The sequence below is a fragment of the Rattus norvegicus genome, chromosome 9 (assembly GCF_021556685.1).
Source record: "Rattus norvegicus strain SHRSP/BbbUtx chromosome 9, alternate assembly SHRSP_T2T, whole genome shotgun sequence".
NCBI classification, from domain to species: domain Eukaryota; kingdom Metazoa; phylum Chordata; class Mammalia; order Rodentia; family Muridae; genus Rattus; species Rattus norvegicus.
The window spans coordinates 80,091,941-80,114,699 of record NC_141542.1 but is presented as its reverse complement, the minus strand read 5'-3'; the positions used below and the strand labels follow the sequence as shown (position 1 = coordinate 80,114,699).

At 42.9% G+C, this 22,759-nt stretch overlaps 1 protein-coding gene across 3 annotated transcripts in view; it reads right to left on the bottom strand.

Annotated features, from left to right (window-relative positions):
* Adam23 (ADAM metallopeptidase domain 23) overlaps window positions 1–22,759 on the bottom strand; it is a 146,964-nt gene that overhangs the window by 102,104 nt on the left and 22,101 nt on the right. For all 3 annotated transcript variants that reach the window (NM_001029899.3, NM_001393708.2, XM_087565319.1), the window contains 1 exon segment: window positions 12,912–12,988. In NM_001029899.3, coding sequence (NP_001025070.3) covers window positions 12,912–12,988 — 77 coding nt within the window.

Below are 22,759 nucleotides of genomic sequence, written 5' to 3'. Positions count from 1 at the left end.
AAAAGGTAAATGCAATTTTAATTATTTAAATTAGACTTGAACATTTTTTGCTGAAAAAAAACCTAAGCCTCTATGCGTTGTTTCCTTTTAAAACAGTCTGAACATTAAAGCACACGGATGTCATCAGGGAAGATGAATTAGAACTGACATTTCTGATGCCTGCAATTTAATAAACAAGTCATAACCAGCTGTAGTTAGCATTCTAATATTGGGGCTTCTAATTTATAATTAATTTAAAAAGAGCAGAGAAATGACATTCTATGATGAATCTTGTCTGTGAATCACCAAAAGAAATATGCTAGAAGCAACACAATCTTTATTGGCACAAAAAAAAAAAAAACCCAAGGATATTAATGAGTCATTTTATCTGGTATCAAGCTGTGACTTTATATAAATCCATACAAAATCAAGAGGAAAGTTTAATAAATCATTCTTTAGAGTTAGATTTATGCATGAAATACAAATTAAAAAAACAAAGCAATGTGAAAGACAGGGTGTATTTTGTTTCATTTCTCTGAGGTTCACATCCGTAGGGAGTTTCAAACACATCTGGCCGGTGTCCTTCTAAAACTCAAACTGAAACTTAACCTTCAGGTGATGACATGAAGATGTGGGCTCTGGGGCAAAGACAAGGCCATAGGGACTCTCCCCACATAAAATGACCTCAATGCCATGACAAGACAGGCTTCAGACAGCTGCCTCGAACTCCCATCTCTTCCCCAGTGTGAGGACATACTTGTTCTACCCCTTGTGGGTACAGAAACATCCTGAAGCGGACATCCTTTACCAGATTCAAATCTTCCTGTACCTTGGTCTTAGACTTCCTCACCTCCAGAACTGCAGGAATAAATTTCTATTGTTCTGGGCTATTTTGCAATAGTTTCACAAATGGATGAGGTAATGTCTCAGCTCCTAGAGGCTTTGCCAATGGACAGCCCCAGGTTCTGCTATCAGCTGTCATTAGGAGTCACTGTTAGACTTGCTTATCTTGTTGACATCCATTTTTCTCTTTTTAAAAAAAATTCATTTTTACTTATGCAGGTGTTTTGCCAGCATGTAAGTCTGTGTGAGTGCATCAGAGCCCCTGGAACTGGAGTCATGGACAGTTATGAGCCACTATGTGGATGCTGGGAATTGAACCCAGGCCCTCTGCTGGAGGAGCCAGTGCTCTTCACAGCTGAGACTTCTCTCTAGGCCTCCTCCATTTTCTCTTAATCGAAGCCTCCAGACCTCCACTTTCAAATGTCTACCTAGCCAATTCTTACAATCAAGCTTCAGGTCTAATTTGGAACATAGATTTCCACAGAGATCTAACTCTATAGCCACTTCTAACCTTAATCTAACCTACAGGTATAGTGACAATCTTGAAAATTTGGGAAGTTTGGTTTCTTTTAAAGACACAGAAATATTATAAAAATGTGCTTTTGTTTTAAAGCAAGGTGTAGGGATGCAGGATGGTCTTGAACTATCCGTAGCAGCTGGCTATGATTTGCCTCATGCTCTAGCAGAGGCATGGTTTTGCCAGCTGCAGGTAGTTTCTATGATTGTGTGATGTTTGGAACTCTGGGAACTTTTCAGAGGGTCTATAAATGCTAGGGCCCCAAGAGTTGGGGGATTGGGTGTAAGTCTTTTAGGAAGTTGGTTATGGTTTGTTAATAGCAATTGTCAAAGAAGAAACAAAAGGATTAGATTCAGGGATTTTCCTAATTCCTCTCTCTACTCTAACCTTGTTTTTCTCCTATCCAGTGTTAGGTGGAGAAATCAGGAGGATAAAGGGTGGGGAAAGAACCCACAAAGCAGCATGGACCAGCTGCATACATGCCCTTGCTATGTGAGTAAAAGCGCCTATATTCTTTACTATAGCACTTCTAGGGCTGCCATTAAGAGATTGTGACACTATCTTTCTCCCCATCCTTTAAGCTTCGTGAGGAGAGTCCTCTCTTCCTGACTCATAGCAGACATTCAATAAATATCATGAAATAAAAGCAGTGGGGATGGCTTATGAAAAGCTTCCTTCCATCAGTGGACATTTACTGGCTATCTCACTGTTGTTAGAAAGAACTTTATGTACGTGGTTCACACAGAAGGTCAGTATGAGAAGCCCACTAAGTATGATTGCTGCTCCTTAGCAAAATGGTGGTTATCCATATTACCCATAATGCTGATGAATGTCTTACTGCTCCAGGACCCAGAGACCAAGGTCCTCCTCAGCAGGAAACAGTTCTATCTGCGGACAGACAAGTGAACTCTCACAAGATAGTGAAAATTAACAGAAGCCAGGATATTGCCTTTCTCATTTGACTGTCAGAAAAATTAAGATCTAGCTTCAGTAACCACAGCAATTAACTCATCTCCGTGCCTAGTCATGCAGAACCCTCTGTGCTTCTCACTGTCTTGTCGTGACTAACCTCTGCTACAATTTTTATGAACAATTTTGACTTCAAAAATGAAAAGGTGCTTTGAAGAATGCATCAAGTTATGGTTTATTTGGCAATATTCCACCTCAAGTTGGGTGCCTGAATGGGGCCTCCTTTTATTCAGCAGCCAAGAAATAGTTCCTTGGGGTTAGAAAGACGACTCAGTGGGTTAAGAGCACTGGCTGCTCTTCCAGAGGTCCTGAGTTCAAGTCCCAGCAACCACATGGTGGCTCACAACCATCTGTAATGGGGGCTGATGCCCTCTTTTCACGTGCAGGTGTACAGGCAGATAGAGCATATATATATATATATATAATATATATATATATATATATATATTAAAGTACAACCTTTCCTTTAAAAAGGGGAAAGAAAGAGTTTCTTGCTTCACTAAGTTTGTATTTTATATCCTGTGTTGAATACCTAGTATCCAGAGATGTCATTGGCAGGCAATTAGATTCTTTTGATTTTGATATAAATTGTTCATGGTCACACTTTCTCTGTTGTGGCTTCCAGGTTCTCTGTTCAGGGGCAGCACAACTGTATTACCTCTTGGAATCTAGAAAAAACTAAAGCTAGTTTCCTGAGACCATTCTGATATTCTCAGCCTTGATGATTCACTCATGACAATCACTGTCAACAGACAGCAAGACGTGGGACCAAAGGGCCTCTTACTAGAAGCGGAAGAGAAGCCTCAGCTAGATCTTGTTCATCTGTGGAAATCAAGAATCAATACACAGACTGCAGGGAGAGCACTTGACTTACAAGCACGAAGCTCTGGTTTAGGCCGAAACATCAGAGGCAGGAAGGATGTGGAGAAAAATACCAATGTTTAGATTGTGGGTTTTCTTTTGTGCTGGATAATTCTGGAGGCGTCTCCTTGACTTACGGATGTCACCATCTCTTGATCTTGTGTGGTTTCTCTATATCCATTCATGACTACTCAGATTTCTTGTTCTAATGAAGAAACCAGTCATGCCGAATTTTGGTCTCACTCAAAAGACTGCATTCTAATTATCTTTTAAAAGACCTCATTCCGAGAACAGCTCCACGAGGTACTGAGGTTCATAAAAATTTAGCATTTTAATTAGCATTAGAGAGATAAAGGTCAGCTCATGATCGATGGCCGTGCTCAACGCACGAGGTTGTTTTAAATGTAACTGGAGCCTTATGCATGTTTCTTTATATCATTAAAAGTCGGTCGATATTGTCAGTCAACATAAACATAGAAAATCAAGAGAACCATGCCCAGCTCACTAGGATAATAACAGTTTGGTGCTGTAATCCTGAATAGCCACGAAAGAGGCTCCATCAGACAACCAGACTGAAAATCCAAACTGCAACCGAGTCTCACCAGCTCTCAGATTGCCCAGAAGCAGAGATAAGCACATCTCCCTTAGTGGGTTATTAAAGAATATGGTCTATGACGCCATCATTGGTATAGTTCAAAAGTCTCCTTCTGCAGACCCCTCGAACTTAGGAAAGAAGCATTTGCCCTAAATAGCAACACTAAAAGCCACAGAATCCAGAAATGGATTCCACGGGTTAGCTACTCTGACTTCTTGAAACTACAACCCCGAGAGTGTGTCAGCTGGTAATCTCTGCTACAGAGCTAAGATGGAATTCTAGATTCCAAATTCCCTGTGCTCCCTCACCTGTGTGAAAGTGAGCAGGGAGACCAACATGCTTAGGGAAGAGAAAGCCTGGGTGCCTCATCGCAAGGCAGCCATCTTAGGACAGGAGTCGTTAAGTCCAGAAATCAAAATCTAGTCGAGCCTCCAGGTCGGGCTGGGCCCAGGTCAGTTAGCTTCCGGCCGCCCCTAGCACAAGCTCACTGCACTTGATCCCATTCATTCCCAAAACAAAATGAGGTAGGAGGCCAGTTTCTTCTCACATCCTCCTCCTTTCAAACCAAAGTGAAGGCTAGGCCTCAAAAAATCCACAGAGCTGAAGTACATGTTAATCAGAACAAAGCAGAAACTCCCTTTTAGAAAAAAGAAAGGTCCAGGTCTTGGCCTTTGGTCTGCTGTTTATTGACTTTGTGTATCTCCTGCCCCTAACCCTGAGAGTTAGTGTCTTTCCATCCCCCTCATTCACCGACCAACTTCAACTGTGTGGGTCCCTTAAGAATCTGAAGCATTCTGGGAAGAGCCTAATGTGCCCAGCCCAGCTGAGTTCTGAGCACTCAGTGCGAAATTCACCGGCAGCCCCAGGATTACCTGAGAAATGGCCAGAGAGCGTCCTCCCAGGGAGGAGGTAGTGAAGAGTCACTTCCCCCAGAAGCAGCTCACGGCCAACCACTATCTGGACAGTTGGTGAACAAAACCTAACTCCTTTGCCTCTCGATGACTGGCAGGCATGATCTGAGAATGCCGAGTCCCAGGATTCCTCTGGGCAAGATGTCCAGATGTCCGTAGAGAGCAAGCGGCCTCACTTCGGTTGAGTCCTCTCTTCCCAGACTCACCTTTCCATTACCCATGATTTCCTGGAATCCTCCCCTCATCTCCCCTCAGGCTTCAGCAGCAGGGATCCATGTTCTACAGCAGCACCCTGTAAAACTCAGGACCCACTCGCCGAGAGAAGCGTCTCTCACCACCCTTGAGATTATAATATAGTTACATCGTTTTTCCCTTCCTCCTCCTAACCTTTCTCATAAACCTGCTCCCTTGCTCTCTTTCAAATCTGTGGCCTCTTTTCCTTTAACTGGTGTGTATGTCTGTGAGTGTGTGTGTGTGTGGGGGGGGGGGGGGGTGTATGTGTGTTTCTAAATCTATGATCATAGCCTTCTCAGTCTGTATAACGGTACTTGAACTTTCCTGGTATTGTATAACTAATTGGTGTGTTCTTCCCTGACCCTTCATGTTTTGATATCATCTGTGTATATTTTAATTTCTCTGTCTTGGGAGTTTTCTTTTTAACCGTGGGTTCTTGGGAGGGGAGACCTCTCGCACAGTCTTGAGTTCTCTAGGCTGCTCAGCACAGCATCTTACAAACTAGATGCTCAGTGTAGACTGAAGGATGAATCAACCACGTCAGTCAGCACAGCTCTTTATTCAACCTAACCGAGATGATTTCAGAAAGGCTGTTTTCTTCTTCCCAGAGTACAGCATGAACTGCTCTTAATGAGCAAATTGCTGTGTGCATATGCTTCTGTACATCGGCGTTTTCTAGAGTCTTCGTAAACACCCCTGAGTCCCAGGAAATTCAGAGAACTCTTCTAAATCTGGAACCACCTTCCTGGATATATTATAGTAACACTTTTTTTTTAAATTCTGCTCTTTTTTTTTCCTACTCAGCTCATCACTGGGGCCATTCCCATCCATGCGGAGACCTTGAGGCCCCTGAAGTTATCTGAATCTGTCCCCACTGTCAGCATGCACCATACCCCTGCACATCTTATCATGGTGTACCCACACAGCACCTTCCCCACCCCGGAGAAGGAGAATATGAGAGCCAGCCAAAGTTGTGCTCTATACACAGGAGAATGCTACCAAGGGGGTTTGTGTGCTACTCTGAATCCCACGCAGACTTTATTCTCCAGTGCCTGCTGCTAACTGCAGCTTCCAGTGTCGCCCCACCTAGGCCGACCTGAGTCCCTTCTCTCAGCTCCCTTGGCTACTAATGAAGCAGTCTTCTTCAGCTACACGTTCCACGTCTGCTTTTAGGTTACAGCCAACTATCATGGAGTTCTGCAGTTTCCACCCAAAACACAGCTCTCTGTGAGCACTGTCAAGACTCTCACAAGAATAACGTATCTGCCTGATTAATTGAATGTTTGAACATTAGTACACAGTGAGAATTCTTCCTTCTCTGTCCTACGCATGGGTCAATAGTGGGCAAGCATATACGTTGTGGTCTATGTGTCACTGGGTCTTTCTATGTAGCCCTTGCTGTCTGAGCTTAACGGGTTGGCGTTGAATGCGCAGGTGATCTTCCTAGCTCTGCTGGCCAAGTGCTGAGGTCACAGGTGTGTGCCTTTAAATAAACAGGAGTGCGTGCTAGGAGGCTGGGCAGTCACCTGTAGCCAATCATGTGACCTGAAGATTTATGCATCCAAAAAGTCAATGACCTCCAAACCCTGTTATTTTCTAAACTAATCTCTGGTGAGCAGCTCTGGGACAACAGGAACCATGCCACATGAACCACACGGCATGTTCCCAATGCAGTGGGGAATGGCAGCGAAGAACCTGCTCCATAGACTATCTCCTCTGTATCGTTGACCCTTCCTCACCAGCTCCATCTCTCAGTTCATCAACTTGCTCCATCATCACGAAAACAGACACCATGTGTTCCTCTAACTCTTCCTCTCACCTATACTTAGTGGATTGCCCTGGAGTTATCTGTATTTTGATGCTAATTCCACTGCCCCAAGGACAGCTGCCTAGTCCTGTACTCAGGACTCAGGTGACTTTACCAGAACCTTCCCCCCATTGAATTTGTAAAGTACAGGTGGTACAGGATAGAAGGAGGCCTGTCATTGGAGGAGAAGGAAGGATGGGCGGGAGGGAAGTTTGAAGGCAGGGGAGGAGACTAGAATGGTAAGAGAGAGGGAGAGAAGCCGTGGCAGGACGATGGAGGATGACGTAAAGATTCTGCTCTGTGTATTTATAGGTTGTTATCAGTGTTCCTAAGGGATGGATGGTACTGGGCTTTGTGGGCAACTATATCTAATCAATTGGGTCAAAGATTATTGTGTTGTGTGTTCTTTTATGTGAGGGTTTGAGTGTAGGAAATTGTGCGGCGGCTGGAGACACTGGGCCACCAAGGAGTTGGGATGTGTTTCCGCAGAGATACCTAGCAGATATCTTGGGACAGCGCGGTGCAGACCCAGCGAGGTAAAAGACAACAATACATTTTTATATTTTTACAACACCTATAAATGTCACTTTTATTTCCTTGGATGAAATGATAAGATACACAGCATGGGCTTAGCCCACAGTGTTTCTTTCTCTGTTCTAACTAGCCCTAGGCCTAGGCCGGAAAGCTTCTAGCCTCCATACAATCTAATCTTCCAAGATGACTGGTTCAATTTGGCTTCTCTCAGCTTCTGACTGAATTGCTCTAACTGGCTTCATAGTAATTTTGGCGATTTGTTCCAATCCTCTGGCTACTTCTCACTCTCTGACTCATTCTACCTTCACCTGTGTGCTAACCTGTAACCTGTCTCTATTATACTGTCCAAGTAAAACTGCCCATACACACACAACACCACACACACCGCCTCACTTTTTTCTTTCTTGCTGCTCTTAGTAGCCTCTCTTTCTCGGCTGTGCATGTGACAGTTGGGCATATCCTATCTCTGATTCATTTTGTCAAATCTAATTCATCACTTTGTCTGCCCCTCAAATGTCACTTTTAAATATGGCTGCTTCCTCTACTAACTAACCTTATCTTCATTGCTTGGAATTAAATATGTGTATTAAGGGTGTGTCTCTATTCCAGCCAGGTCATACTGTAATCCAGGGTGTGTTTGCATTCTGGCCAGATCATATCTTTGGATGTGATCCCTTGCCAAAGCAGCTATACTACTGGATTAAAATTCCTTCAGTGGCCATTTGCTGTCCCCATGTTATATAACTGGTTCCCCCCAAGACCCCTAGCTTCACTAAAACCACTCTCCCACAACCACCAGTAAGAAGTCAACTGGAAAATCCAAAGGATGCTTATTGCTTCTTAACTTACCAGAGCATTCAACTGCAGATAATGATGTGAATCACGTCTTTCAGTTTTGAAACTGTCAACATCATTATTCTGCAGATTCTCCTCCCACTTCCGCAGTCTCTTGTCTCCTTCACAGGTTCCTCTCCCCACCTCCTGTCTATCTCCCAGCTCTCTTTATTCTACCTCTCCTCCTCCATTGAAAGACATATTTGCCATTAATGTTTTTACGGAAGTAACTCGCAAGGCAACTTCCTCCAGCTCACATTTCTCCACTAGTTTTTTTTAAACTACCCTCTAGATACAAACTGTCTAATCAAGACACTGCTGAAGGCTTTAACTCCTTTTCTGCTTTGTCATACCCATCAAACCAATGCTAATGATTTTTACCAACTGAAGACTTCCTACAAGCATCCCCTCCCTGAGTGTCTTAGCATTGCCTGAGAACAAGACTTCTGTTCAGTACTCTTGAGTTTTGCAACTTTGGGAATGACTCCCAAGTACTTGAGCATAGGTTCCAGACCATTCATGAGTTTTCATCAAAGAAGAAATAGATAAATACTCAGTCTTCACTTGCTTTTAGTCAACATCAGGATCACTAATTTTGAACACTGGGCAGTTGGCTGACACATTACTAATGTCCACTAGATTCCCCCGTGGGTAACGTCTCAGCTTCCTGGGCTATAATCATAGTGGTTCCCCGGTTGCTTTTTAAGGAACTGTAAGTCTGCTGCCTCTTTACTGGGACCTGTGTATACAATCTTGGGTGACTGGAAAAGGATGAAAAAGCTTGGCGTCTTTCTCTTCATATTGTGTGGCGTTTGTTAGTTTTTGTTGCTGCTGCTGTTGTTGTTGTCATCGTTGCTGTTGCTGCTGCTTAGTGGTTGTTCAGTTGGGTTTCCTTTTCCACCTCCTCCTCTTCTTCTTCTTCTTCTTCCTCCTCTTCCTCCTCCTCTTCCTCTTCTTCCTCCTCCTCTTCCTTTTCCTCTTCCTCCTCCTCCTCTTCTTCCTCCTCCTCCTCTTCCTTTTCCTCTTCCTCCTCCTCCTCTTCTTCCTCCTCCTCTTCCTTTTCCTCTTCTTCCTCCTCCTCTTCTTCCTCCTCTTCCTCCTCCTCCTCTTCTTCCTCCTCCTCCTCTTCTTCCTCCTCCTCCTCTTCCTTTTCCTCTTCCTCCTCCTCCTCTTCCTCCTCCTCCTCTTCCTCCTCTTCTTCCTCCTCCTCTTCCTCTTCCTCTTCCTCCTCTTCTTCCTCCTCTTCCTCCTCCTCCTCTTCTTCTTCCTCCTCCTCCTCCTCCTCCTCCTCCTCCTCCTCCTCCTCCTCCTCCTCCTCCTCCTCCTCTCTCCTGTCTTAACCTTTGGATCTGACTCTACTCAGCTCCATAAACAAACATGCTGACCAATGGGAAATGATTTGTCCATAACTGTAACATTCTAATTTGACCTAATCTCTCTCCTCCTCCTCCTCCTCCTCCTCCTCCTCCTCCTCCTCCTCCTCCTCCTCCTCCTCCTCCTCCAGCTCCACATCAGAAATCTCAGCCTTTGAAAGGAGTGGAAAGAAGCAGCACTGAGTTCCTGGATGTCCTTTACTTGTTCTCGGGTGTATCACTCTTTATATAGCTTATCTCTCTCCCTCAGTACTGTGCATCCATAACTCAACTCTGTGAAATTCAAGACTGGTTTGTGAGCAAATTTCCCTCTTTCCCGTTCTTTAACCATTGAGTAAGCCCTTTAATCATCTCCTAAGGACTGTTTTTTCCAGTCTCAAAGTCCAACAAGCTGAGCTACCCCTTGGCTTAGATCATCAGAATTATCATCTCCCTCTGTCTTACCCTTGTTATTTATGAAAATTTCAACAAAGGGCCAACCCTCCCTTCATGCGTTGCATATATGCCCCTGTCTTCCTATGTCCACATACTATTGCAGATCTGTTCGATTTGGGCTAGATGCTACCCAGGCTTCTTTCTCTATATTCCCTTCTATTTGCTATGAAAGAAATGGCAGGCACTCTGCCATGCTGTCCATGAGTCTGCAATCCGCAATTCCCCAAAGGAATTTTACCAAGCACATTTAGCAACCAGGGGCTAAAGTATCTCTTCCTGTATGAGAAGCAGGCACTAACTAAAGGACTTAAGCTGCTTGAGAATCAGAAACAACCTGATTGCAAGCACAACGATGGGCTAACCATCATCGTCATAACAGGGATTTCCCCACACTCTCTGAAACCTAGAAGAAGGGAGCCCTGCTTAGCTTGGTGGGTCTCAACTCTCTTCAGATTCCCTACCATACCCATCTATTTATCTGTGATGTTAATGATTCCTCTGATGAATATCCTACCCAAAGAGATAATCCATCTTACTGTCTCTCTTGACCTTTCAATGCCTGGATGTACTTCTCCATCATCTCCCTCTCCTTCTTCCCCTCCCTGCCCATTTCTCAATACTTGCCTTGCAGATAACCTAGTGTCTTACAAGGTAGGTCTCCAACATTACCCCTTCTAACATTTATTTTCACATTCCTCCTACCTGAAGAGCTGCCTCTCCTTGGTGTGTCAGTTAGTTACAAAAGTGGAACTTTTAGGTGCATGTGAAATAAGATGCTATCCCTTTAAATGCCTACTGACATCCTTTTGAGTTGTTTTGTTACTGTGATCAGATAAAGCACCATTTTAAACCAAGCAAAATTGCTGACTTTTACTCCAGGTAACCAAAGTATGAACATGGTTAACTATACTGCTAAATTCTTTATATGAGAATTTAAATTCTCTGGCTACTGCCATACACTATTTTTGAACACGTGATTCATGAAGAAGTTTATTCAATGTCTCCTACTGAACACAGTCATGAATGTGCAAGAGTCTACTGTAATGAGACAATTCTTTCCAATATGCCTGACTCTTCCAATGAAACCCTAGCCTTCCATGGGCAAATAGTACCTTTTGAGCAATAACCTATTCCCAGTGCCTTCCTCCTTTCTTCACCTACAGTCCTAACAGGCTTGGTCACACTGCAATCCATGCTAATCTTTAGCACAATGCACTTCACACTCTTCTGAAGTCACTTTTATGTAGCAATTGTCCCCAGACTCAATTCCTCAAGCAGGGATATTCATGATAGGCATTCTGCCTCATTCCTCTGCATGTTAAATGTTAGGTAGTGAATATTTTCTGGTCTGCCTCCGTAAGTCTAAGTACCCTGGACATTCCCTAAGACCCGTTCTCAGACGTTGCTTCTTTCACTGGAAAGTTCTGCTGTGGTCATGATACTTTAATATTCAGAAGACACAGCAGTTGGTGTAGCACTGGTGTTGCAGTCAGTGGTAAGCAGAGCTGCCCTTTCCAAAGTACACTGCAGCACTGACGGCTACCTCCACCTCAGGCAGCGTCAAATATGTAGAGGACTGAGACAAACTAAAATTAGCCTCATCCCGGGACGCAACATAGCCTATGAGTTGGCAAGACAATCTCTTATGCAGGCACTCTGCTGACATAGCATGGTGAGCTGGAACTCAAGCAGAGAAGAAAACCTGCAATATCTTTAACACAGAAATTCTGAGTTCTGCTGACTCATTCTGACTTAAAGCTGCACTAACACTTGAGTAAGGAGCACCGAAGCTTACTCTGCAGCTTTTTTCTGCAGAGCTGACAGAATTTGGCATATAAGAAATTGAATAGTCTTCTGCAATTCCTCAGATGTTGGCTGGGGTCACCTGCATTACAGTGTCTGGTAGCACTAAGTAATTATTTCTTATAAAATGTAGTCCTGTTTGGTGAGAGCTAAAAACCCTGTCTAGTATCTCTATAAGTGAAGAGACTCATGTGGGAAACCACCATCACCAAAGGCAAGAGCTCTTGCTCACGCTCTGCACAGGAACACCTGTACTAATTGTTCCAACTTAGGAAAAAGCATTTAAATATCAACATAAACACAGCCGCAGAGGCAGTGGAATGAATTTTCATCAGTACAGAGTTTCAAAGGATCTACATCAGTGAATTATGAAGCAAAGAACTTTCTCAAACTAAATACATGGGAGTCATTGCTTTCTTCTCCCTACAGAAGTCATGTGTGTTGCATTATAAAGTGTAAAAATGGAAGAAATCTCTAGACTTAAGTCTAATTATGCTTCAGTCAGTAATTTGCTATGCCTCTTATATAGGATTTATTACAGTTAGCATTTAATTAACTAGCATTACTTCAAATATTTATCCTTTTTTTTAAATTATAATATGGCAAGACTAGGCCCCTCAAGAGTCAACCATGGATCAGAGAGGGGCTAGCAGGGTCCTACCCCCTCCTTACTGAATTATTGGCCACTGATGGATTCTGAGAGAGAGGTGGTGATTGTTTTTGGTTATGTGCCCACTGATAAGCCCACCAGACTCCAGTGGAGAGTTTCAAACTCCATGGTCACATATCTAATTCTGGTTAAACTCAGTGGGTCTCAAAAAAAGAAAATAAGATATGAATGTGGACAGGAGATTTGCAGGAGAACAGGACAGGGTGGGTATTTGAGGTGGGAAGATTAGAAAAGGTGAGGTTACAGTAATCAGAATATTCCTTATATACATATGAAAGTCTGAAATCATCAACAGCTCAGTAAAAGTTATTAAGAATCACAATATGTGAGTTTTCTATTTGGGACATGTAACATGTTAAATGTCTTTTTTCAGGAAAGAAAAATAAAGATACACCTACTATTCAGTCTTCTCGCTCTTCTTCAAGTATTCTTGCCAAATAATGTACTAGAAAATATCAGTTGCTTCAGGACAGACGTTGTTTTGATGCATCTTGGAAATGAAGTTTTACTGTCCCTGCCTCCTAGGAAGATTTGTTGTATACTTACTTGTTCAGTATGAGGTCAAGAATGAACTTGGAGCCAAAGGCTTCGATCTGGAAGCTTGCCTGGGCCAGATGGACAGCCTAAAGGCAAAAAGACAGGAGGAGCCTTAAGAGAGATTTAACAGCACCAGCATTTTTATGTAGACGTTTTAATGCATCTTTGGGTATCAACTCATCTCTTTAAAAGACTGGGCATGCCATCTTGCTTCAGCTTGGAAGACCCACCATTTGAGCAGTAAAGAACCATTCAAAGAAAACTGGTCCTCCAAAACAAAGCCACTGTGGCAAGAGTCAGCAGCATGTCCTGCTGGATTTCCAAAGTGACCACGATAAATTGTACAGAACTCAAATTAAAGCTTGACTTTAGACTGTTTTGTGACACGCCCCCCAATATAGTTTTCTGCACACCTAAATGAGAAATCACGTCAGCACCCTGCTCTTCTGTGGAAGAGGAACGTTCTCTACATGATGCATCAGCAGAATAGGTCAATAAAATGTGAAGGCACCGCCTTCTGACTTCTGAGAGCATTTGAAGTGTAGCCCCTTAGGAAGCCTATGCTTACACCCCCTTGTAAGACTCCCACATCTGCCAATGAGGCCTTCACTTAAAACCCAACAACAATCCCATCTAAACCAGAATCATATTTAGCAAGTGTTAAGAGATGAGCATAGGTCCAAGAAGTGCCCTGAATAATGTAAATTAACAAATCAATGAAGAGCTGTCGAAGTATACTATTGTCCAACATAAAGCTTCCCTTTGTCATCCTATCAAGTTGAAAGAGAGAGAGAGAGATACAGGTAACAAGCACACCGACTTCTCAGACTCATTCCTAAGGCAGAGACAGCACCAAACAACAGGTAAAATGCTCCTTGCCTGGAGCAGCTGATTTAAACATCCTCTAAGGACTTTATCTTCCCAGTGCCCCCTGCTGCCATTCCAGGTGCCCAGGTGCCCTCCAGCCCCCTCTATTATTAGACATCAACCCCAGACCACATCCTTCACAGACATCCCAGTAACCCTCCATCACACACTCTCCTCAGAGCACAGGAACACTATTTCCCCTCTGTCTGGTGAGCTGTTTGTATCCTTCCATTCCCTCCCAGGAGCGAGCATCGCGATGCACATCCCAGGAGTTTTGCAAGTGATTGTAGATTAATAGCCCTTCCCCCAAAACTGTCCAAACCTTCAAATAATTCACCAAACACTTATTGTCAAGGTTATTATGTTGCCACAGCCATAAAAACACCATCAATAAAACTATGGTTTTGACTTCAGTCAATCCACAACTGCTGGTTACTCAATAAACTCAGGAAACAGAATTTTAAAGGCAATTAACACATACTAAATTTCAAATACAATCCAATAAGTGATTCCTGCCACCCTAACACCATCAGCCGTCATTTCAAACTCCAAGGCAAATAGAAAAAAAATCACCATGCTTGTCCAAGGTTCCTGCATCTAAACATAAAAACCAAAAACATCTGTCTTGTCAAGTGTGGCCTCTGTCAACTACAGTAGATCATCCATACAGCTAAAACAAACTTCATAATCTTTACATGAATTCATTCTGTATCTTGCACCATCAATCTTTGCTTGAAGACATTTATATGGATGAATAAATAAGGGAGATTTTTTCAATTACGGTTTGCAAAAGCTTTTCTTTTTTAACCTAAAATGTATTTCCTGAGAATATAAGTACTTAAGCCTATTTTCTTCATAAATATTATATAACAGGGAGCTGTTCACTTGTGACAACTGGGCTTAACCAGTCTGATCCATAAAATTAGTAAGTTCGTAATAAGCCTCCTTATGAACTCTAAGAACCTGATATCAACCCAGAGAGAGCTTCTCCTCTAGCAAATAAGCAATGAAACAAATATAAACACCAAGAGGCTCCTTTTGGAAAGCAGGGTAGCCTAGTGGTAAACACAGCACATCTGTTTGTGCAGCTGCTAGGACTTACACACTTTGATTCCCGTTGAGTTTATCCCAGTCAACATGACAAACTTCAGTGCTGCAGAATACAAGGCAATACTGAAGACGCCTTCCAGATGAAGACGGAGGCTGCTAGAAGGTACAGTCCCGGGGAACTCCGTGCCTAAGCAGTCACCCGTGCTCAGGCTGAGCCAAGTCCAGGGAGCCGTACTCAGGACAGCAGCATGGAGAGACTTCTCCAACAAAGTGCTATCTGAATAAAATCTCAAAAGTTAAATAAGAATCCACCTACGAGGGGAACAAAAGGTGTGTTTTCAAAAAGAGGGTCAAAAAGATGAATGTGGAAATAGAGAATTCTTTTCAGTTTTTAAAAAGTGTGTGCCCTAAAGGCAAGCAACTTGCAGAGTAAACACCGATGGACCTAGAAAGGTGAGTTAGCCACAGGAAGGCTGTGACCTATGATGGCAAATGTGAACGTGGGGCCAAGATGGCCACCCTTCCTCCAAATACTCATTCCTAGCATTCACTCGGCAGTGGCTAGTTCACACCACCATCATCGTAGTCATCGTCTTCATCATTGTCGTCATCACCACCACCATCACCATCATCATCATCATCACCACCATCATCATCCTCATCACCATCACCCTCCAAATATATGAACTAATTAATCACCACCACCATCATCATCATCATCATCACCCTCCAAATATATGAACTAATTACTCTCCAAGGTTCAGCCTCGCCAGCCACAACATGCCTGTTTTCATGGGAGTTAAAAAAAAATCTGATTCATTATCTTTATCAACAGAGGTGTTTTAACATTTTTAATTCACTTCATTTTTAATAGGCAGTCTGCACATCTTTTCTATAAAATAAGATTTCTTCTATATACTAATCATCTTTGCTCATATTCTCAAAAACAAAAGTGTGAATTCACTCAGTAGAACAGCATCCATTTTAAATGATGTCATTGTCTTGCACCCTGTGTATCCTCACAATGCGAAGGTACACATGGCTGGATTCTACACTCAGCCACGCCTGGCAGGGGCTTCCTTCCCCGTTATCCCTGTGCTGCCCTTGATACCACATCAGGCTATCGCATTCAATTTATGAGATTTTGTTAACAAAATTATATAGTTTTAAGGTTTTTTAACTTGAAATATGCAGTATAACCAAGCCAAGTGAGTGCTTTATTCTGTGTGTGCACGTCTACTTATGCATGTCTTTTTTTATCTTTGAGACCAGTGTTTATTTGTTTGATTGTTTTTCTGAGACAAGGTTTTTCTGTGTATCTCTGGCTGTCCTGGAACTCACTATGTAGACCAGGTTGGCCTCGAACTTGGAGATCTGCCTACCTCTGCCTCCCAAGTGCTGGGATCAAAGTTATATGCCATGAGGCCCAGCTTTGAGACAGGTTCTTCTCAGACTAGGCTAGACTCAGATTCACCAAGTAACTAAGGCTGGCCTGAATTCCTGCCACTGCAAACCATATCTAGATCATACATTTTATTAACACATATAAATACATACACACACACATATATATGTATGGTTTCACACACACACACCCCTTCCAAATAATAGAAAATTAGCCAACTAGCAGAGATGAGTGGGGTTTTGTGTAATTCAGCACAGCCCTTCTGATTGCTCCAACAAGTGTTCAGAATTGACAAGATGCTACACGCCGCTGAAAATACAAAGGCCACCTCCAGCACTGTCCCTCTCTTTTAAAGGAGGAATCAAGCGATGGGGTTTGTATGAATGAGACCCTCAGACCACTTCAGAACGGTTGGTGAACCCCACAGGAGGGCAGTTGTTTAAACAGCCTGGTTTTATAAGGACGCTCTCTGTAAAGGCACTGGAGACGGACACAGTTTTATAGCCAGGAAGCATCGTTTCACAAGGAGAAGCTCATTGCTGGGCCGGGAATTAGCGCCCTGAAGGATGGGAGACAGCTGTTGCTGCAGCTCTTTGGTACTTGTCTTTTGACTAAGAATCTGGCCCAGGGAAATTGCAGGCGCTCCACAAACAAAAACAACTAAAAGCAATTATACACACAACCCGCCTTCACCGAGAGACAATTCACAAGCCCGAAAGTACTCTTTTGTTCGCCTGGCCTTTTTCTCCCTTTCTTTCTTTTTGTCTAGTAGACAGCATCTAATGCTACCATATTAAGCAACTTTAAAAGCCTGTCCCCCTCCTAGGCCAGGTGCAATTGCGAGCTTTACCCTCACACAATGCTGCTGCACAGCGGCGGCAGCTTCCAGCAGGCACACAGCAGATGCTGAAGAGGCTGTAAGCTGTTCTTGAGATTTATAGTCACAGACAGCAGACATAAAAACGAAAAATATATCACCTATAAAATACATACCTATATATTGTATATATGCCACCTATAAAAATGTAATATAAAACGGTCATTTGAGCACATGCATATTTGACATGAGACGGTGTTTCACACAGTATTCTCTGCCTTTTGTGGGAGTCGGGCTCTCTATAGTGTACCTATCACTGGAACTAAAACTGGGAGATAGGAAGGCTCTACTTTCCCACTTCCGAAACCTAATTTCAGATTTCAGTAAAACTTGAGAAGGAAGGCTGCAGCCCGGACAGCCTGTGTTGTCCGTCTCCACATTTAAGTCCCCCAATGCTCCACTCCACATGTGGCTTTGGAAGCAGAGGAGTCTGGACGTGGTTCTTCTCTCAAGTATATTGTTATTTATGGAGATATTCCTTCAAGTAATAAAGGAAATATTAAAGTGACTTATTATGGGCTGTAGAGATGGCTCTGCAGTTAAAGACTTGCTGTTCTTATAGAGGACTTGAGTTCAGTTCCCAGACCCTCATCAGTCAGTTCGCACCCCTCAGTAACTCCAACTCCCGGGGATTCAGTGCCCTTCTGACTTCCTCAGACATTGCTCTCATGTGCACAAAATACACTGAGACACACGTACACAGACATAATTTTAAAATTGGAATACTGGAACTGACATATTCAGCCCCTTCTCATGTCTCAGTCATCCCAAGCCACAGTCATTTTTACCCAGAATGCACAGAAAGTGGGCAGGACACACGTTCTTACTACTTTTCATATAAGGAAGAAAAAAAATTTTTTAAGGGATAGAAGATTAAGGGACATTCTTTTCCAAGGTCACATATCAGAGAAGTGCCAAGTATCCGCTTCAGTTCCGTAAAAAGTGCCAAGTGCATGCAGAAGTCCTTAAATCTTCAAGCTTCCGCAGTTCCTAGTCATTAAAATATAAATAATAATAGCTTACCACAAGGATTTGTATGAGGATTAAATCAGACCATAATGTAACAGAAACTTACTAGAGAAGCTCGGTCACACAGAAAGGGCTTAACAATTTAGAAAAGAGTAACATAGACTGAGAAAGGAGAGGGGGAAAAAAGAATGTATTAACATTTTAGAAAGGGTACGAATGCCAGCTACCTCAAAATTCCCTCCCACTCTATCTGCTTGGCTTCTAGCAAATTCCAATGTGCATTTATATTTGGCGAAATTTGAAAATGTTATATTTTTATTACTCACTACCACTGCAGATTAGGCTTTGACCTTGTTCAAGTGCTGTGTCTTTGAAACAATATGAATCATTTTCCTGAGGAGAGAAACAGCTGCAAACGGAACACTAAGGCAGTTTTGCAAATTAAGGTAATTTGCCGAACAATTCCTGCCAAGGTACACTTAAATAGGTGGTCCGTGGAGGAGAATAACATCATGTGTTCGTCTATTGTGTGCTAATGCACAGCATTATGAGGTAGCCCATTAACAAGCTGAATAGGCAACCTACCATGGCTGGCGCTACTGCGGAAAACGTAAGGTTATAGAAAAATTAAGATCCACATTGAAGAAGATGGCCATCTGGGACATGAAATGAAAAACAACGGTGTCCAAAATATAGTGTACCAATAAAATAATAATAAAAAACCATTTGTCACCATGGGACATATGAACATGATTAATCATCAGATTCGGGGTGTGGACAAGCATATGAGAATTTGAAGAGCGTGAGTTTTGGAGGCTGGAAATAAGTGACGGTGGCTTAGGGAGCCGTCTCAGCAAGTAGAAATTCACACAGCTCAAGCACTTAACAGGATGAAATTATCAAGTGTTTCTAATGCTTGCTAATAAATAGATATGCCAGAAACATGCTTTTAAAGCAAAACACAGGGTACAGTGGGGTATTAAAATGCAATTTAGATTGCGGCGAGAATAAAAATTGACAATGTATTAAAAAGCATTTTGTGACATCAATAGATGTGGTAAATATATATAAACCCCAAAAATGCTAATGTATTTTGATAAGCAATCTATCTTTAGCAGAAACGAGGAAGCTGAAGCCCTGTCCTTTTGCCTCCTTTTGTTTTACAGAAACGAGATCAATACACCAGCCAAGCACACTCCACTCACAGGCCACAGACCAGCATCTCCCAATAAAAGAAGCAGGTCGCTGCTTGACTTTGGTCTCTATGCCAACCTCACCAAGAAAGGGGGAGCATGGAGTCTGAAAGGAACGTGGCCAGTATTCAATTACTGAATGTGATGCCCAGAGAAAGGAGAGCGAAGCCCTCCAAATGCGTGAAACTTCTGGCAAATCTTGTGCAAGAACTCCTTTCCAAATTCATCATCCATAAAGAGATCCCAGTTTTATCCACTTCTCTTTTCTCATCGTCCTTCAGCCTGAGGTACTCTGAAAGTCTGATACAGAAAGCGGGAACAAAAGAGAAAAAGAAGCAATAAGCACTGATGATCCAAGCAAACAATCCGATAATCAAGTGTCATGATTCACGGGCGCTGAAACTTTCTTTGCCATCTCCAAAGAGGAATCAAAGACGAGAAGGCATATTTAATATTATGAGGAAAGAGGGACCATGAAAAATTACTCGTGGTGATTATCCAGCAGCCCTTTAGAGCTCTGTGAATACATCAGTGACAAAGACTCTTTGGACATGTATATTAAATATCTTTTATACCCTAACCTTTGGTAATTACTCTCTTCTGTGTATTCAACTTACAAAGCCAACAAAGCAGACAAAATCACAAGCCTCCAGAGCAATTTTATTCAGAGTACAGTATTACCACTATCACAACAGCTGTATTCTTAGGGCTTTCATGTAGTGTGTGAAAGACGAGTAGGAATCCAACTATGACAACAGTTGCCATGGAAGCAGTTCTTTCTGCTGCCTTCCTGAATGGTAACATTTAATTTGATGCATTAATCTAGTAGCTGAGGTGTGACCCACCTTCTTCCTTCTCTTCATAAATTCCTACATCACCTAACGGTACAACTTCAAGTAGGGCCTCTCTCCCCAACTCCTTTGTCCTAAAGTAAGAACACATTCTGTCTCTTTAGCCAGGACTCTAAATGCCCACTAAATAATTACAATGGAAGGAAAGAACGGAGAGTCTTGAGACGGTGTTTAGTGTTAGAGCATTCGTTGTGAATGCATGAGGCCCTGGATTCAATCCCCAGCTCCTGAAAGAGAAGATGAAGGGAGAGGAGAGGAGGGGAGAAAAGAGGGACAAAATGAGGAGGGAGAATGAGATACAAGCTTTGGAAAGAAAATAAATTGTGCTTCATGCTTACGGTCTGTGAGCCATTTTTTGGTACATTGCCATTTTTCCAGAATTGTTTACCTAACATAGTGCTATCCTGAAAATTAGCCTGCTGAACAGCAGCACCCGTAACAGCCCAGCCTGCTGCTCCATTCCCTGAAATGTTGACTATGACTCAGTGAGGTTCTGTCAAGTTCAGCTTCTCTCTGGGACAGAAGGCTCTTTAACTCATGGTGGCCACGGGAGGATTAGTTAAGAGTTAATCTGAGATGCAAACAGAATGAGAGTTCAGTAATTACACACTTCACCTGAGAGTTCAGTAATTACACACTTCACCTGAGCACTATTACACCTGGCAAGCCACGGACGATACAGCGTGGATCCAAATGTTCATTTCTAGTTCTCCCTCAGGAAGAAAACACTAAAGACAAGTAGCTAACAGGGGGACTAAGCAAATGCATCTACACAGCAAGTTAGAGAACACGCCTTTTTCTGGAAACCCTTGCTGGTGACTCTCGGACCATTCTTCCCAGTGACTCTGACCAGATCTCCACACCACAATTCTTGTTTCTATTTGCATGGATTTCCCAGGCTTTGCTCCGCGTTCATCCTAAATGTGCAACTATTTACCAACAGTGCTCCTAAGATTCCTTGACTACTTTCCACAAGATTCGTGTCACAAGCCGCCTAACACTTAAATACAACCTCTCTTTCTCTCTGCAGGAACTTACATAGGTTATGAAGCTCTCTGGACTTTCCAGGGTTTGCTTCTGTCCTTTGCTCTGCATTCTAGCCTTGTCTACAATCACCAATGTGTTTCTTTTCTGCCCCTTTGGATAGCAAGAGTAACTTTCAAACTAGAAGTCCTGCCAAAGATGGAACCCCCATTTCACAAAGCTGCCGCTGTCACCACACTCCTCAAATCACACTGGGGCCTGTACCTTGTCAAAGAGGCTCAAGGCTGTCTTATTTTAAAGTTTTATTTATGCACATACCTAGCAATTGAGATTCTAGGCAGAAGAAGCAGCTATCCATGGAACCCCTAACACAGAAATGTTGCATATGTCAAAGAAGAGCAGAAGCCCAATTCCAGTGGAAGGAGCCAAGGGGAGCAGCTGTAGCCACAAAGTTAGAGACATTAATGAGGGCCGGGTGTGTAGGAGCCTACACACCAGGGGAGATTCCTGCCTGTGCTTTGAATGAAATAAAGTCACAAAGTCAGGATCCAGGTCTTCAATTTTAACAATTCACACAAGGGTATGGTGTTAACAATGGACTAAAGAAGTCAGGTGACAAGAAAGGAAGCCAAGGAAGCGGCAATAATCCAGTGGGTTGGACCTGGGTGGGCGGCAGAGTTGATCAGAAGTCAACAGACACTGCTCGCCAGACTGCTATGGGTTATGAGAGACACAAAGAACACTGAAAGCCACACAGCATTTGTCCTGAGGAATCAGAGGGGGCAGGAAATGCTCTGAGTTAGGGAAGAAGATGGGAGCTCAGGACCTTGCTATCCACTCCACTCTGTTATGTGTATTAGATATTCCAATGGAGAAGCACAGAGGACAATTAGACACAAGGGCCTTGATGTTGACAAAGGTAAACCTCTAATGAACATTTACTAAGGGACTAAGAAAACTAAGAAGAAATGTACAACCCAGTCAATGATCCAGCATATGAATTATGAACAAACCAATGAGACTTCAGGATACAAAACGGTTGTAGTAAAAGAACCTGAGGGGGGGAGGGGGCAGGCGAGGAGCACACTAATTGTTTATCAAATTTCAAATGATCAGCCCCAAAAAATGGTTACATTCAAGTCTCATTTTATGGACTAAGCAGGATACACTTAGCTATTTAGAAATACAGACACACAGACATACCAATAATTAAAGATAAAAAAGGCCCATGAATTTGAAAGATAGCGAGGTGGGGATGGCTCACAGGAGAGGCTGGTGAGAAGAAAAGAAGGGGAAATTATGTCATTAACTACATTCTCAAAAAATAAAAACTTGTCGTAAAGAATCACTTGGGGGGGCTGGGGATTTAGCTCAGTGGTAGAGCGCTTACCTAGGAAGCGCAAGGCCCTGGGTTCGGTCCCCAGCTCCGGAAAAAAAAAAAAAAAAAAAAAAAAAAGAATCACTTGGGGCGTGGCTGCAGCCATGGCAGGAATACGTCAGAACACTGGATGCTCTGAGGAGAACTCGGGTTCCCAGCATCCACGGGACAGCTAATAGCCACCTGTGACTCCAGTTCCAGGGCAGCCACTGACCTCTGCAGGCACCACGTGGTGTTCCGAGGACAGACATGCAGACAAAACACTCAAACACATAAAACAAAA